This window comes from Salminus brasiliensis, chromosome 15, assembly GCF_030463535.1.
Source record: "Salminus brasiliensis chromosome 15, fSalBra1.hap2, whole genome shotgun sequence".
NCBI classification, from domain to species: Eukaryota; Metazoa; Chordata; class Actinopteri; order Characiformes; family Bryconidae; genus Salminus; species Salminus brasiliensis.
Window position 1 is genome coordinate 29402280 of NC_132892.1, and position 18394 is coordinate 29420673.

The 18394-nt window shown below is 39.6% G+C and overlaps 1 protein-coding gene across 2 annotated transcripts; it reads right to left on the minus strand.

The window, feature by feature from the left end:
• Positions 1-348: 348 nt before the first annotated feature.
• On the minus strand, positions 349-17295 carry atg4da (autophagy related 4D, cysteine peptidase a). Of its 2 annotated transcripts, none has more exons than XM_072657291.1 (11): positions 16972-17295; positions 12638-12910; positions 10410-10493; positions 8542-8715; positions 6691-7054; positions 5908-5972; positions 5083-5231; positions 4463-4541; positions 4306-4382; positions 3333-3443; positions 349-2119 (listed from the first exon to the last, which is right to left on the minus strand). In XM_072657291.1, exons 2-11 carry the CDS (start codon positions 12861-12863, stop codon positions 1943-1945), a joined length of 1506 nt encoding a protein of 501 aa, XP_072513392.1. In that variant the 5' UTR covers positions 12864-12910; positions 16972-17295; the 3' UTR covers positions 349-1942. The 2 variants fall into 2 exon arrangements, with proteins under 2 accessions (XP_072513392.1, XP_072513391.1); XM_072657290.1 differs by having other exon boundaries at positions 3324-3443.
• Between the last annotated feature and the right edge of the window lie 1099 nt (positions 17296-18394).

Below are 18394 nucleotides of genomic sequence, written 5' to 3' on the forward strand. Positions count from 1 at the left end.
GTTCATCGTCATCATCATCAGCAGATGTATTCTGAGGCAGAAGTTCAGAAAAACAAACTCATAAATAGGACAACAGTAACAGCAGCTCCTCTGCAGCATCTCCAAATTTAACAACGCAACCACATACGTTTCCAAAAAATGTACAGAAGAGGAATACACCAGTGCTTCATCCAGTGCGCCCATGATGAAAATATGCAAAGTGTAAAAAAAATAAAAAATAAAAAAAAATCCCCACAACGCTCAACCTAGACGATGCCAGAAGAACAACAAGAACAATCAAATAATTTTGTGAGAGGGGCTGCTCAGCTTATCACGAGAACAGGGATTTAGAAAAGTAGAGAACTACACCAGCAGAGTGAGCTTTATTCAGACCGGCTCTCTCATTCAGCTGTGACACACACACACACACTGAGAACACTTTACATCCAGTTACAGACGCAGCACCACGTTCTCACCATCTCACACTACACTTATACCCGTTTTCCTTTAGAACAGCCACGAGGGAACAGCAGCAGCGGGGGGGGGGAAGAGAGAGAGAGAGATGGTAAGAGAGAGCACAAGCGCACAAGAGAGAGCGCGAGAGGGGTGTGGCTAAAGAGGAAAAAGGAGCCTAATTAAATACACTGAACACGTGCTGTCAAGCATCCATCCACACACACACACACACACACATACACACACATATACACACACACACACACACACACACACACACACACAGCCATCACAACACACTCACTTTACACAACAGCCACTGTGTCCCTCGTCTGGTTCTGTAGTGGCCAGAAGTCCGCAACGACCGTTTTAAGGACTTTCAGAGGCAGTTTAAAGGAACACTCCGGCGTTTTCCGGCCTAATCTCGGTCTGCAGCACCTGTGGGACACGCGGGACACGTCTTCCTGCACCTCAGACGTCAGTGGGCAGATCCTGAATTCAGTCAGTAAAGGTTTATGCCATAAAATAAATTATTTCAATTTTAAGATGGAAATCTGTACAGTTTGTTATTTGAGAGGTGATACGTTTCCAAAAGAAAAAAAAATGTACACATGTATATATACATTTTTTAAGGATGTCGGAAACCTTACAGAAAACCAAAGTAACCAGGACTACTTCCTAAGCTTTATACGGCGTCTCTCCGGTGTCTGAAAGGTAAACTTTAGTAAAACAGCTTTAGTAAGACACTCTCTCAGCTATGCAGTTTTCTCTTAATGGGACATAGACTCATATCTCTCATCTTATGTTCGCATACGCTATATGTCCAAAAGTTTGTGGACACCCTTCTAATGAATGCATTCGGCTACTTTAAGTTCCACTCACTGCTGACACAAATGCATGCACACATGGCTCGCCTAGTCCCTGTAGTCGAGAAGTACTGCCAACAGAATAGGACTCCCTGGAGCGTTGAGCTGTGGAGCAGTGGAGCTGTGTTCTCTGGAATTAATGATGGACGGATGGATGGATGGATGGTGGTGCTCCATTCAGTACTTCTAGAATGAGTTGGGGAGTTGGGGAAGATGAGGTGGGGTGGGTGGCGATCATCCATGAACTTCCTGACCTCACAGAACTCTCGCTCTTGTCGCCGAATGCAATCAGATCCTCATATCAATGCTCCTCCAAATCCTAGTAGAAGCCCTTCATCCCTGAACAGTAGAGACAGTTACTCCAACAAAAGTAGGATCAATATTTTTTGGAATCCCCTTGATTTCGGAAGAAACTATGAACGAGCAGGTGTCCCAATACTTTTGTCCATATAGTGTAGTTTCACTATTCACTGTAATAAGTGTGTTTAAAATGACCGTCCATGGTTGGTAACTGAGCATATGATACAGACAGAGCAGACCTAAGCGAGATTAAAAACGCTGGGTTGTTCCTCTAAGAGGTATAAGTAGTCCAAAAAAAACATGAAGGAAAACAGAGGGTGGTGTAAAGCACAGCTTCCTCCTCACAGGAAAACAAACTCCTCAGCGCTGCCCCTCTTTTTGTTCAGATTGAGGTTTCCAGGAGGGATAATATGGGTGGATGCATCATTGCTCCCTCCGCTGTAGCCCTCCAGCCCATAGTCCTGCCCTCTGCCCTCCACAAACGTAAAGATGGGGTAGCGCTCCTTCGACGACACTGCCTGAAGGAGACCAATAGGGACAGTTATGAATCAGGGAAGGATTCAGTATTATTATTAAATCATTTACATCAAATAAAAATTCAGATTTCTGTGATAAAAGCTGCAGTAATACATGACTTCTGAGGGCGTATTCACACTTTGAGCGATTCAGCCTCTGAAATGGACTGTAATGGGCCGCTGAGTCATGGTTTCTTTCACATGTGTGTACATGGCAAACGAACGCACACACCCCTCTAAACAGCCCCCCAAAATGGACCGAACCGAGACCTTCGCAGCTTGATTGTGGCTTGTTTCGGAGTCCGCTTGATTCCTGCACACAACCTGCACTCAAGCCTGGCCATAACCTGCCGTAGTTCTCACTGATGAAAAAATATTTAAGGAAAAAAAAAAACCCAAAAAACGGGAAGAGACCGTGGCACTTTTGGATATCTGGAAAGAGGGCCGCTCTCTATGACAGATCGTAAAAGGGACAAAAACACATGAATACATGTGACCAAATCAGAGCAGGTGAAAATTAAGGAGTTAGAAGAACTAGAGGAAATTTTGAGAACAAGGGTAAACCTCACAGAGGGGAAGTGTTGATCTAATGAGCGATGAAGAACAGGGTAAGGTGTGAGTGGCCTGAGATCTCATCAGCACTAAAGAGGACCAGAGCAAGAACTCAGTGCTCTTTAAAGGGTACAGACACAAACGGTACAGAGGTCATCTGCAGTAGGTTCCCTTTTCAGGTTCACTTTAACACTACTGAGTTTGGTTCCTTTATAATAATAAAAAAAAAAAAATTATATATATATATATATATATATATATATATATATATATATATATATATATATATATATATATATATATATGTGTGTGTGTGTGTGTGTGTGTGTGAAAACAACTATATGTGAAAACACATATTTCGCCCTCCTACCTTCTCCCTCTCGATGGTCAACATAAAAAAAGATTTTAGTCAGCTAAGTGTTTTGGGAGTATTTCTATTTCTATTCATTCATCATGCAATTCTGATACTATGTATAGAAAAAAATAATTTCCTTTATGTCAAAATGTGAAAAAGCCTGATCAGGACACTAAAATGCAGCAGATAAACGGACAGATATGGATTATGAGAGCGTTCATGTTAATACACTGTAATATGCAATGTAGCTGACTTTCAACAGCTTTTTGTTTTTTTACACAATGAGATCGAGAGACTCACCACACTGACCGCTGAGCACAGGGAGTCAAAGTCTTTTTTACTGCGAGCGTAGAAGCCAATGGTGCAACTGGGATCCATTCTGTTAAAGTTCATCTTCCTGGGAGAGTTACAGTGAAACGACTATAAAAGAGGGAGAGAGAGACAGAGTGAGAGGGTATTAGAATCACAATTTATACAAACAGCAGAAATTCTTTATATTGAGCGTCTACAGAATGTACATGTGCATTTCTGAGGGGGTGTGTGTTTGTTTAAATACATTTCCAGGACAAAACTATTCAGGTTTTATAGCAAAAGCAGAAGGAATTAGCACTGTAGCTCTTAATATTCTAAGAGCTAGAATTTCCCAGTAATATAATAATCCTAGAACTATTAAAACATAATTTTACATTACTGGCAAAAACAATATTAGATTAATGGTAAAGACCTTGTATCATTAGTCATGTTATTACATTATTAGGTTAATATAAGTCATTTAAATGCAATGTTATTGCACTTCTGTATGTTTTTTTTTTAAAGAAGTTAAATGTATATATTTATTTGATTAAAGCATCATTCATATAATATAATATAATATAATATAATATATAATATTTATGTGCATATATATATATATATGTGTGTGTGTGTGTGTGTGTGTGTGTGTGTGTGTGTGTAGTACATAATATATAATATTATGCCATTCATAGTGTGCAGATTCAGCTAACTCAGCTCTGTTTGATGAAATGCCTGGAATAAAATGTCTGCCAAATACATGGAGATGTAGATTTATATAAACAATAAAATCTTTGTACATCCCATCTTATGTTTTAGTTCCCTGCCAAATATGCGCATTCAGTAAATAAACAATAAACTAAAAAGTGTGTTCTTGCCAATCTGTCGCAGTTTAGATAAACACAGTGAATAAATACTTTGAGTAGATTATCAGATTGTTTTGTCAGTTAGCAGAAACCACTGTTTACTGTTTAGCGTGGTGCAATCTTACCTCCAGTGAGAAGCTGCCTTGTGTGACGTCTACCACAGGCTGACAGTAGTGTGGGTCTAAATACAATAGCTGCTCATCTAAAACACACAAAGCAACCAATCACATACCAGTCAAAGACCAGGCAGCCAATCAGCAAGCAGGACTCATTAAAACCTACCTTGAAAGCCGATGAAAAAGAGTGAGTGTTTGGGCTTCCCTCCGATGATCCCGATACAGCAACTCAACCTCAGAATGTTCTGGAAAAAAGGAGAAACGCCACGGTGTTAAAGCTTATGTGGACACACATACTGTATTTTTATTAATGCAATTATAGTTACACAAAACTAATTATAATGTACTTATAAATGTGAGAGTTGTACCCCGTATATCTCTTATATTCTGTAAAGGTATAAATTTTACATCTAGAAAAGAGACACTTTATAATATTGTATTCAAAATTAGACAGAAATATGTAAATAAATGTCCAGCATTTTAGCCAAAGTCATAAGGAAAAGCCTGTGTGTAATAGCATGTATGTAAAAAAAATAAAAATAATTATATATATATATATATATTCAGGTCACGTCCAAAACGGCCCTTTTTAGACCCCAAATCTATTATAAACAAGGCCAGTCTCAGAACATTGCCATAACTTCTACTGTACTACTCTTCTCTTAATCATCCAGATTACAATGATGGACAACCCCACCCCCCAAACACACCAACACACCATGATATGTTGTGAACAGGTGGAAATGGATGTGTGGAACTGACTGTAGTTGAGCGGTTTGTGAATACCTTTACACACTCAATGTAGGAGGGGTTAAGCGTCTCTCCACCGAGTCGCACCGGGACGAGGATAATCACAGACTTCCAGCCTGAACCTGGACTGCTGGTGGTGTCGGATAAACTCTGACCACACAGCCTCTTTACATCCTCTGTATACACTACACACACACACACAAAAAATATAATGGTATAATCATATAGAATATAATAATAATCCACAATACATATAATTACAGTCCTATGCAAAGGTTTGGACACATCAGACCCATTTCTCACCAAATGGGTCTGTATGGGTCAACCTATGAAAATGCATTAACATTTCTACATTATTACGTTAAAGGAATAGTTCTGTGACAAATAAAATGATGAAAACTGATCCCTTACCCAGATTCAGTCAATCAGTCAAGACATGTTAAACATCTGATGTTCGCTTCTTTAGTTTAGAATGGGGAAATGTTAGGCTAATGCTGCTATCAAATACTGTGACCAATCTCACTTCATCAAATGTTAATGATTCATTTGTATTAAAATGGTATCAACTAAAACTGAACCCACATGATCATTCACATGACCTCTATTCAGCTGTGTGATGATTCAGCCATTGTTTTGTTTTATAGACATAAGAACTCTTTTGCATGTTTTGCTTGATGGCCTGCATCTGGGGTTAGTGATCAACCGTGCTCATTTGATTTTACACTGAACTATTTTATTATTGTATTTATTTATTTTTTACCATGCCAACTCTGACAGTCCTCAATTATGCATATCCAAATATACAGAACAAATCAGTGTACATGCACATGTAGTGATAACAGCACATGTGAATGCACTCACCTGTGCAGTCCTGAGCCACGTAAACAGAAAGATTCGGCACCTCTAAACTCCTGGAAACTGCTTTCCTAAACAAACAGATAAACAAATAAAAAAAAGTAAACAAATGAATAAAGAAAAAAAAAAATAATGCAGTGCAATTAAATTAAACCCCAGTTTATCTGAAACTAAACAAAAACCAAAAATATAAAATATAAAAAAAACTGTATAAAAATATATATATAAAAGAACTGTAACTATTCTGGTATGTAAATAAATTAATTTGCAAATATGAATTTGCTGAAAGCACTAGTAAAAATACCTCTACTTTGATACCATGTTTTATTACAAACAATATTATAAGCAGTAAAATGTGTGAAATATTTTTGAATTTAAACTGAATTTATGAATTTTTACTTAGATTTCTTCACACTGAATCCATGCCGAAGCGGAAGATACTAAAACTGCAGTAAAACTACAGTCAAAAGCTAAAAATTGGACACCATTGTCTGCTTTTTTTAGTTCTCTCTATTTTAATTTAGCCAATAGAACTCTTAATGACACTGTCTGAGTGGATCAGTTTGTGTTTTGAAATAATCTGCCTAAACTGAATCACCAAATTAAAAATATTCCTAATTATTAATATTCTATCATTTTTTTGTGTAGACAGTAAAATTGTGTGTTGAGCTTCAGGTCTGAGGTGTAGAACATGACAAGATTCCACTGATTAAAATAGCAATCGATCTGCTGCCATGTCACGTCTAGTGTAAGAATCACCTTCACCAGACGTTCCTGCTGACCACTCACCTCAGTATGTGTGCGACCAGTGAAGGCCCGTACCAATCTCCTGCCCTCTTCCCTGACTCTTTGCCCAGCTCCACCAGCCGGTGCACCCCAAATGGCGCCGCTGGCTGATCCCCGAACCAGGACACCACCCTCCGGTGAAGCGCCTCAGCCTGAGTTTGCCTAGACACCTGAGGCTCTGGGAGCGACGGGGCTCGTTTGAGCCCCTCCACAGTTGCTATGCTGGGCGGCTGCTTTTGGATTACGGTGGAGCCCCAGGACGAGCTGAAGGAGGGGATGGAGATGCCGGCGGGGCGGGATGGTGAGCGTGGTCTCAGCACCTCAAAATCCACATCCGTCAGCTGAGGACAGTCCGGCCACCGCCAGTCTGGGACAGAGGGAAGATTTGATAGAGACCTTGAGTGAGAGATCCTCTGACAGTACCACAGGTGAGGCTTGTTGATCTTTCAGAACTTACAGAACATTTCCCCATAGAAATGAATGAGGTACAAAAGTTTGTGCACCCTAATCAGGTAAAAAAAAAAAAATAAAAAAATAAAAAATACACAAGTAAAACCCAACCAACCACACAGGTGACACCATAAGAACCACCTGGGATACCATAGCAACCACCTGAAACACCATAACAATCACCATGCAACATTGGATTGTATTAGTACCCATCTAGCAAACATTTAGCAACTACATAGCAACCACCTGGGGTACCATAGCAACCACTTGGCAACACCATAGCAAACATCTGGCAATATAATATTAACCACCTAGCAAACTAAAACAGCCATATAGGCCATAGCAAGCACTAAACAACTCCAAAGCAAACTCCTAGCAACATCATAGCAACCACCTAGCAACACCATAGCAAGCACTCAACAACTCCATAGCAAACTCCTAGCAACATCATAGCAACCATTTAGCAATAACAGTTTCAACCTACTGACCATGTAACAACAGCACACCAACTGCCTGGAAGTTGGAATCACTTATGTTGTGCCGCCATTAAACGTTCCTTCAGGAAATGCACATTTGTGGTTTTATTAGAAAGTTTAAGATCTGTTTAAGACATTCTTGGTAGCTTAAGTCAGAAAAATATAATAAAAAAAGAAGAAGAAACTGTCTACTGTTCTACCTTCTGTTAAAATCCTAATGAATCTTAGAGGAAGGGTCAAACAGCTCCCTGTTCTCTACCTCAGGGATTAATTTTTTAAAATCAATTTGTTTGTCAATTTATTCCCTTTTTCACCCACCCACTCGTTCATGCTCCCAACACTAGCCCAGACGCCTGTGCCCCATCGCTTTAAGATGGGGAGAGAGTGGCATCTATCCACCCAAAAAGAACATGGCCAACTGCCTACACAGAGTGCCATTAGGAGATAGACTGTGAGTTCAATTCCTGGCAATGCTACAACCTCTTAGGCCAACAGTCCAATACAGCATAATTAGCCTCGCTTTCTTTAGGTGCATGGGATGGCCCTGCCTCTCCCTCCTCATCACTTAGCACAATGCTAGCTAATTCGGGTGCCTGTTAACTGACATACACCTGACAGAACTGCAGGTTAGCTTCCTGATTCAAGATTTACAAAAGAAAGTTTCTGACACGTCAGGAAAGGGTGCAGGGATGAATGGGGGAGACCTAACTGGTGGGTGGGAAGTGTCAAATGTGGAGAGACAACTGGAGAAGAAGGTAGAAAAAAGCCTGGTTCTGCTGGGATTGTTCACACTCATTAAATAAAGATTATAACATTCTTAAATGGAGCCACTTTACTCATCGCAACTCGTTTAACTGAATACGTTCTCTAAAGCTTGTCCAACTTACCAACAGTTTCAAAATTTTTAAAAACACACAATTCTACATACCTGAAGGCAGGAAGTGGCTCATGAGTCCCTGGGCTAGAAGCATCTGACCGCTGCGTAGCATGCAACCCCAACCGCAGTCTGATGTCAGGCTTGATCCCTCCAGCTGGGGAAACTCTTTCCTGTAGGTGAGCCAGACACGAGAGCCGAACGCCAGTCGGAAACGCTCCACCTCATCTAGAGGACGAGAGAGACAGAGGTGTTGTAAAGTTCAGACAGGAACACCCTGTGGTCAGGAGAACCTTACACCAGCTCAACACACACTCTTTTACTGGTTTAGAAGGACAAAAAACAAAAAGCTTGGATGTTTCCCAGGCCCACTACTTGAGCGACTACGCTATGGCTTGGGCGTTTCCCGGGCCCACTACTGGAGCGACTACGCTATGGCTTGGGCGTTTCCCGGGCCCACTACTGGAGCGACTACGCTATGGCTTGAGCATTTCACAGGACCATTACCGGAGCAACTTTACACTACGGCTTGGGTGTTTCCCAGGCGCACTACTGGAGCGACTCTACGTTACGGTTTGGGCATTTCCCAGGCCCAGTACTGGAGCGACTACGCTATGGCTTGGGCGTTTCCCAGGCCCATTACCAGAGCAACTCTACACTATGGCTTGGGTGTTTCCCAGGCGCACTACTGGAGCGACTCTACGTTACGGTTTGGGCATTTCCCAGGCCCAGTACTGGAGCGACTACGCTATGGCTTGGGCGTTTCCCAGGCCCATTACCAGAGCAACTCTACACTATGGCTTGGATGTTTCCCAGGCCCACTACTGGAGCGACTCTACGTTACGGTTTGGGCATTTCCCAGGCCCAGTACTGGAGCGACTACGCTATGGCTTGGGCGTTTCCCAGGCCCATTACCAGAGCAACTTTATACTATGGCTTGGGTGTTTCCCAGGCCCACTACTGGAGCGACTCTACATTAGGGCTGGGTTTTTTTTCCCCAGGCACACTACTGGAGCGACTCCATGTTAGGGCTGGGCCGTTTCACAGGCCCACTACTAGAGCGACTCTATGTTAGAGCTTGGGTGTTTCCCAGGCCCAGTACTGGAGCAACTCTACTCTATAGCTTGGGTGTTTCCTAGGCCCACTACTGGAGCGACTCATCACAGCCTGGGTGTTTTCCTGTGCCCAAAGCATTTTGGAGAACTGCTGAGAAGAATTAATTGCATTTCGCCCCAACTAACCACCCCACTTCATCCCCAACTTCCCAACTCATCCCAAAAGTACTGGCTGTAGCACCTTCATCACCATTATCCCAGAGAACACAGTTCCAGGCATTAGATATGGTGCCAATAGTTTCATGGTAATCTGCTCTAGATAGTCCTTTGTGTCTATGTGCATTTGCACATCTGTGTCAGCTTGGGTTCAACTTAAAGCAGCTGAATGCATTCATTTGAAAGGGCGTCCACACTACTAGTTTACAAATGCAGCAAAACGACTCTGCAATGCAATGCAAAGAACCAGCTAGTGTGACATCATGCCAAATTGCCCCTGGCTAGCTCTGACTCTCTATTATCAGTTTTAGCATTCCAGTGAACTCCTGCTTCCTTTAAGGACCAGTCAGAAGCTGATGAAATATTGCTTGGCCTTCAGGTTTGCTTCGGAGTTGACCAACAAGAGCAAACCAAACATGCTAGTTTCAGTAGGTGTGGTCTTGCAGGGTTACCACCCATCACGTGTACTTGTTTTTATTCCCCTAGTCCAAAGCGAGGTATAATGCCTTGGCTTATGCAAAGGCACAACACTCAGAGTTTATCATTTAAACTAAGCACAAACAAATCGTCACAGTCACTGCAGTTTCCCAGTTGCTGCAATTGCATGTCTATGCAAATGATTCCCAGGGTTGGAACACAGACAGGGCTTACCTTCACTGTTGAGCAAGTAGGACTGGCCCATTAGGGTCAGAGGGGACGATTTGTTGAAGACGGTTTTCGTTTTCACTGACCATCCTGGAAAGCAGAACAGATCATCAACTTCTAGATCATTTCATTTGCATCAAAACTAAGCATGCTAAAGTTCTTCCAGGTAGCTTCAGTGAGGATCTGCAAAAAGTACAGATAAAAAAAAAGCACCACATGAATAAGACAGCATTCGGATTGAATCTAGACGCTGCAGCAATGGAGTTGGGAATAAAAAATAAATGATGAATTAATGTTTTCAATCCAAAGAGGAGCTAAATGGAGGAGGTTTTGACTAGTAGTAATAGTTTTGATATCTATAACAATCTGTTTTACCATTTACAGAATTACAGTGTATATATCTAAAATTCTACTTGTACGAAATCTTTAATCTGACTATTACTGGTACGAATGTAATTATAAAAAACAGATTTAAAAAATCTAATTCCAAATAAATCAGTGGTAACATCTCAAATACCTTTGGTCCAGGCAAAAGTTAAGAGTTATTGGTCTGTAGATCTCATAGCACTACTAACCACAAAAATGTTTTACTAGTAAAAGATAGTTATGATCAAAACCATGAATAAGACTGACTGACTGCATAATGAATGAATCTAGATGCTGCAGCAATAGGTTTTGGAATTAAATATGAATGATAAACTAACGTTTTTAATCATAAGAAGAGCTAAATGGAGGGGTTTTGACTAGTAGTAATACTAGTTTTGATATTACTATATACAGAATTACAGTGCATAAATCTAAAATTACTATTCTACTCTTGAAAAAATAGCAAATATAGCAGAAATCTTTAATCTATTGCTAGTAAGAATGTTATTATATAAAAATGACAACTTTACAGATCAGTGGTAACATGTGACCTTTTAAAAATTACATTAAGGATATTTGATCCTGGCTATATGACTAGTCATTGATCTGTACATCTGATACTATTACTAGCAGGATTTTTTTTTTTTTTACTAGTCCTGAATTTTATTTTTACTAGTAAAAGATGAGTTATGGCCAAAACCATGAATAAGACTGACTGCATTAGGAATGAATCTAGATGCTGCAGCAATAGGGTTTGGAATTAGATAAGAATGATGAACTAACGTTTTTAATCCTAAGAGGAGCTAAATGGAGGGGTTTTGACTAGTAGTAATACTAGTTCTGATATTACTACATACAGACGGTGTATATATCTGAAATGACTATTCTACTCTTAAAAAAAATATTGCAGAAACCTTTAATCTATTACTAGTAAGAATGGTATTATATAAAAATGACAACTATACAGATCAGTGGTAACATGTGACCTTTTAAAAATTACATTAAGGATATTTGATCGTGGCTATATGACTAGTCATTGATCTATACATCTGATACTATTACTAGCAAAGTATTTCTTTTTACTAGTCCTGAATTTTATTTTTTCTAGTAAAAGATGAGTTATGGGCAAAAAAGATGCTGCAAAAAGAGTTTGGGATGAAATATAAATTATGAATTAATGTTTTCAATCCTAAGAGGAGCTAAAAGGCCTTCAAAGCTGCTGTCAAATCAATGGTTTCATTTCTTCATACCATGTGAAATACAGTGCGGTAGTGTAGTGGGTAACACCACCACTTCCCCATGGCAGACCGGGGTTTCATTCCCCAGTCCTAACACTACATCCATTCTGGATAAGGCCATCAGCCAAATACCACAGTAGTAATAGATGTAATGGAAAAAAGACATTGTGGATATTTTATTTAGAATGGGTCAATAGAAATAGACCAAAACTGACCAGGACTAAAATCTTGCTGCATTAAAGTTAATAATGGATTTGAACACTTCCTATAAAAGCTCCTACTTCTACAGGATTTCATACAGTGGTGAAGATATGCAATTTCAATGAATTTCAGACGGCCTGGTCCAAGCACATACTTGATCGTTTCAGATAATAAGACAAAAAAAAGGACTGAAAAAAGATCCAATCCCATAACATCTAATCTATCTGTATTGTCGGTGTGTTTCATCCTATGGGTTAGTAGAGTGATTGAGTAGCTTGTGTCCTGAAGATGCTCATCTTGAATGAAGAGCATCAACTAAAAACAGCTCAGTAGATCTTAGAGAAAAAATACTGTACTATATAAGCTGTTGAAACCTCTTGGGTTTGTCATCAGTATCCATGTATAAGAAGAAAAAGCAGTAAAACAAACCATATTTGACGTTGTTCCAGGCTGACATGAGCTTCAGTTTCAGCCGATCCACCTCATCTGGTTCTCCGGATCCTTCTTTGTGGCCGTCAGCGAGAAAACCATGGCTGAAATGGCTCCTGGGCTCCAGAACCTGCGCTGAAGTGGAGGGCAACCTCCTCCCGTCGGGGTCATCGTGGAACGTCCCGCTGCCCACATACTGAGCGGCGCTGGGAGAGACTGAGTTCATCCTCAGACCTCAAACTGACCTCCACAAGAAGTCATCACTACCGGCACCTGAGAAACACAACAAACCAGACGAGAGAAGCACTTTCAGCACATCCATGTTTGACAGCATCCTACATTCACAAGCAACTACACTGTGGGATTAGACATTGACTGTCTCTTAACTGTAAATGAATTTTTACTAGTTAAAAATAAATAAAGAAAGAAATAAAGAAATAAAGAAAGAAAGAAGGAAAGAAAGAAATAATATCTACAATTCTAGTAAAGGGCCCAAGTCCACGTCTATAAATAAATTCTGACTAGTGCAAAATGCTAATTCATAATATTTTTATTTAGTTTTGCAGTTTCAGATCTGAAAAATATAGTTTTAAATATCTACAGTTCAGTTTTGACTAGTAAAAAGAATAATTTTGATATTTAAAACAAAAACCTTTAGTATTTACAGAATTACACTGTATCATTATACACTGATCACTCTACTTGTATAAATTGCAGATATCTTTATCTAGATATTTTACTTTTATTAGCAAAAAGAATATAATAGGCTCATAAAAATCAGAATTAAATTATGAACAAAAAAGAACTTATGAGATTCTCTTTTTTTAGATGCACTACTGTATAGTTATTCCTGTCTCTATAGGTTTTATTGTATTTTATCTCATCAGATCCGTATAAATTTTAATTTTAAATAAAGTTTTTATGTGAACTTGCTTTTTGGATCTGATATTACTAGCAAAACGTTTCAAATGAAATCATGTTTGTCACTTCACATGGGCACAGTAAAAAAACAAAAACAAAAAAAAACAGATATTTATAAAATAGAAATACTTAATATTTACACATTATCTTATGCTATACATATACACACCCATTATACACCCTCTTTGTACAATATATGCACTGGTTTAAAGTAATTTAAAATATACAGGTTTGATATAATCTGAAATGTTTACATTGTTTACAAAAGACCCTGGATGATTGTTAATATCAGCAATTAGAATTTCATGTATAAATTTATATAGAACGGACAGAAGTCATGCTAGTATATGACTAAATAACAAAATCCATTTAGAGAGCTGTGTCCAGGTTCCTGCCCTTTGTCCTGTTTAAACCAAATCAAATGAAGCAATGTGATCTCAGGTCAACGTCCAGAAGCACCCACACGTGAGGACTGCTTACTCTGATGATGTGGTTCCTGGCAGAAACCGATGGTTAACCAGTACAGTGACTGGGGAGTGGCTGGTCTTTGTGCTGCTGACTGCACTGAAAATATGCATTGTGTGAACCTGGTTGAGCAATTCACTCAGACATGTGCAGGTCATCACTGTGTGGCCTACCTGGGAAAGCTCACCTGATGGAGAGGTGAGTCATATGACACCCAAAGGCAGGTGTGTGCTTCTGTTGTTGTTGTTCTTCCTCTTAAATCACGAGACAACTCGTATTTCTCACCGACAAGTGCCTCACTTCCTTTTTCTGCTCAGGTACCTTTAAGATTACCAGCCGTGTACGCTATGTACTGATAACACACTGATATTACACTGATCTTCACACGTTCAGGACAAGCCGGCAGTTCTGTGTTCTGCCATTAGAATCACGTCTGATTCTCGTCTGATATGAATTTGAGACATGAACAGGGAGTGTTGGTAGAAAATCCATAGCATTTCATTCACTGCATTCATCCAGACAAGCAAAGGGTTGGGCTGTTTTAGGAAGAAAATAAGGCTCATAACTCTAATTGGCTTACTGTCTAACATATAATCAAAATAAATAAACAAACAAACACCAATCAGCCATAGCATTAGCACTACTAAGAGATTGTGTGTTCAAAGCAAAACTGGGGAATCATAAGAATCCGAGACACTGTGATGGCTATTCCCCATTCAGAACATCTCCAAAACATCAGGCAGGTCTTGTGGGATGTTCCCGGCCTCTAACGACTGGTGAACCAGGGTCATGGACACCAAAGACTCAGTGAGGCTCATGGAGGCCCCTCACAATTTACAGGACTTTCTGCTAAGGTCTTGGTGCCAGATACCACAGGAAGCATTCAGAGGTCCATGTCTTGAACGTTATGGCTGACCGGTACATAATATATATAAATAATGGATGAATAAGTATAAATAACGTACTGATGGGTGTTAGTGAGATACCTGCGCACATGAACCCACTACAAAGTCCTATTCACTGGTGGAAACCTCAATGAGCCCCGACCTTCAGAGTTATAGGTCCATTTATAGATAAAGAAAAAAAAAAATAAAACTCATAATAATTAAAAAATATATATTGCTGTATTTAGTATATAGTTATTTAGTAGCAATACATGACCACTGCAGTCACACTACAAGTCCATTTTAATGTCTAACCCTGCTCAGGTTAAAAAAGACCCTGAAAACACTATTGGTGCTTCTTACTGGATAAAATCATTGCTAAGCTAGCTACAGCGGGATGTGCCCAGTATCTAACATCTGAACCAGCGACAGAATCATGGACACTAAAGAATCAGTGATGCTCATGTCTACGATTTCTGTAATGCCGAAATATACTTGCTCCCTTTAGCCTTGAGCAAAAATGCCATTTTCCCGGGTGTTCATGTTGTTTTAGACTAAAAGCACTTTAACAGAAATCTCGTCGTATTGACTAAAGTCATCTCCAAAGTCATAAGCAGGAGGCTTGAAGGCAGCATTGGACCAGGGACGCTATTAAGCACAGCTGGAGGAGGAGCTAACCGGAACTTTCAGTTTTGGTTTCTGCCAATTTCCTCATATTTTTCTATTTTTATGCCATTTCTTCTTTTCTAGAAGTAGCTCAACTGTTTAATGTGTCACCAGTATGGATACCAAACCCAGACCCTAGTCTGAATTTATATCATGTAAATGTTATCATTAGCAGTTGGCATCATATGTACTTATTTTTCTAATTTCCCCATTTTTTATTTTCTAATTAACTAAATTAAGTCAAAGCTTGAAGAGTGAAGACTACCATGTCCTTTCTCTGAACCTCATGAAGCTCCACCACAGCTTCTCAAGCTTCTGCAGATGCAATGTCTTAAAACAGCTAAAGACGCTTGGAGGAGAACACTAACTACCAGTCCTGTTACATCTGTGTCCAGCTAACAGACACCCACACTGTCCAGCTTCATGCTGAGTGACGTCCTTCATGGGTGGCATTAATGTGCTTTGGGCAACCAGTCGTACTTTCTTGGAGCACTTTTGGTGGATGATGACCTCTGCATGCTGAGAACACCTCACAAGACCAGCCTGCCACTGTAACCAGATTATCAATGATGATAAGGTCCATGGCTGGTTCTCAGACGTTGACTTATAAAGCTATAAAAAAAATAATAAGCAGCTATTTTAAGACTAAATATGATTCTGGACAGAAATATCTCACTTCCCCTTTCCCCGGTCGGTCTCAAAAGGAACAAGTTCTTCACTTATGTGAGGAGCAGTGAACTGGGTACTGAAACTACACCAGTGATTAGAGAATAGTGTGTCACACTGTCTGCCCAAATGCTGCTGATCTGTCATTCAAGTCTACGACTCCAGCCACAAAATGCCCTCATTCTTCAGAAAATTGGACGCACAAGCAAACTTAGTGCGGCCATGTGACTTTAGTGTGACTTGGAGGGCCTCTCTGAGAATTGCAAAGGCCAGCAAAGGTGATCTGAACGCTGTGTGAGGGATTACAGCTCTAGGTAATGTGCATAAAGCTGTTTATGACATTTCCACCTTAAATGGTGCAGCAGGTCTATTGTGGCGCCTGGGCTCCTGTACTGCAACTGCGGCACTATTTAAGGTGGACCGAGAAGTTAGGTCAGCATACATGACTACTGGAATTAAAGGGTATTTAAATAGAAAACAAGGCACAATTTAGGTCAGCATCGACAGATAAGGCGTTAAAGATGAAATGACAAAATAAATATCGACTGAAATACGACTTTTTAGAGTAATATAGATAATATAATAATAACAGCTCCACGACAGGGCTCGCAACCTAGCTAGCTAACGTTATGGCAGCTAGATAAGTCATTTATCAAGACCATTGCAATGTAATCTAGCTAGAAAATTGTCTGGCCAGCCAGTCGAAAGTGTTAGGAAACAGAAACCTCTTACCTCAACACTTCACACGACATCTCTGCTTTTTTTCGTCGTTGTTTTTAATCCAACCGCGACTGGAAACGCGAAACTCAGGCGGTCAGGAGAAAAGTATTGGATGTCAGGGCAAGGGCAGGGAAAGCCAAGGCTGGCTACCCTTCAAACCTCATAGCGATGGAAAAAGCGAGGTTACATCCAGCCATTCCGGGAAATATTAATCAAATAAAGTGTGTTTTTCTCCAAACAGCTCCTTTAACACCGTAGTAAATGTGAACGGGTGAGTAAAACGCATTGTAAGACAGGCAGCGGCTTTTCGTACGAGCTCTAATGCGCAATTAGTTCCTGTTGTCACTGTCGACGCACACCCTTGACCCGCCCCTCCAAGCAGCCCATTGGTTGAAACGGGCGCTCACTGCTGTCTGATTGGACGACGACCCCATCAGTACGCAGGGGCACACCGTCCATTGGTCGACGCGTTTAACGTTGCCGGTTATGCAAGATGTGGGTTTTTAACAAAAAGGTCTTGCGTTTGCAATAAACGACGACTTAACAAGTAAACACATAAACAAATTATTAAAATAATTAATAAACTGAGCTGGTATTAAAAAAATTGTGGCATAACATTATGTGGCTTTTTTGCAAAAAAAAAAAAAAAAAAGGGCGTGCATGTGTTGGGTTGACAGATAAATGAACGACTGCATAAACAAGTAAACAGATAAACAAACGAATAAGTTAGTGAGTAAACAAAAAATAATAATAATAATAATAATAAATAATTATAATTATAAATAATGGCACAAAATAGATTTTTAATACAAGGGTCTTGTGTGTGCAGTGCTGAGTGAACATATACTGTAAATAAACAAAATAATTAATTAATACATTGTAGAAATAAATATAATATTTGATATAATATAATATATTATATAAATAAAAAGCAAACAGAAAAACAAGAACTGTGCTGCGTAAAAAAGTGTTTTTTAGTGAAAAGGTCTTGGATGTGTTAAGCCGAGTTAACAGATAAATAAACAAATGCACAAACAAGTAAACAGATCAAAAAATAAATGAATTGTTGAGTAAACAGATAAATAAGTCAATGAATAAAATCAAGAACCATTTTGAGTAAACAGCTGTGCAAGAGATGTTTAAGGGAAATGGGAAAGGGATGTTTAAGGGAAAGGTCTTGCAATCACGGTGAGGAGTAAACATTAAATAAAATGATATGAAATGATAAACTAGGATAACTATAACTATAATGAGTGATACAAAAATGGAAAGGAATAAAAGAAAGAAAGAAAGAATAAAGAGTAAATAAATAAAGGAGCTCAAGAACAGTGTTAAGTAAAAAGCTGCTCTAAAAAGAGGTGGCCTTCACGCACTGAGCAAACTGCTGAGCAAACTGCTGAGTAAACTGCTGAGCAAACTGCTGAGCAAACTGCTG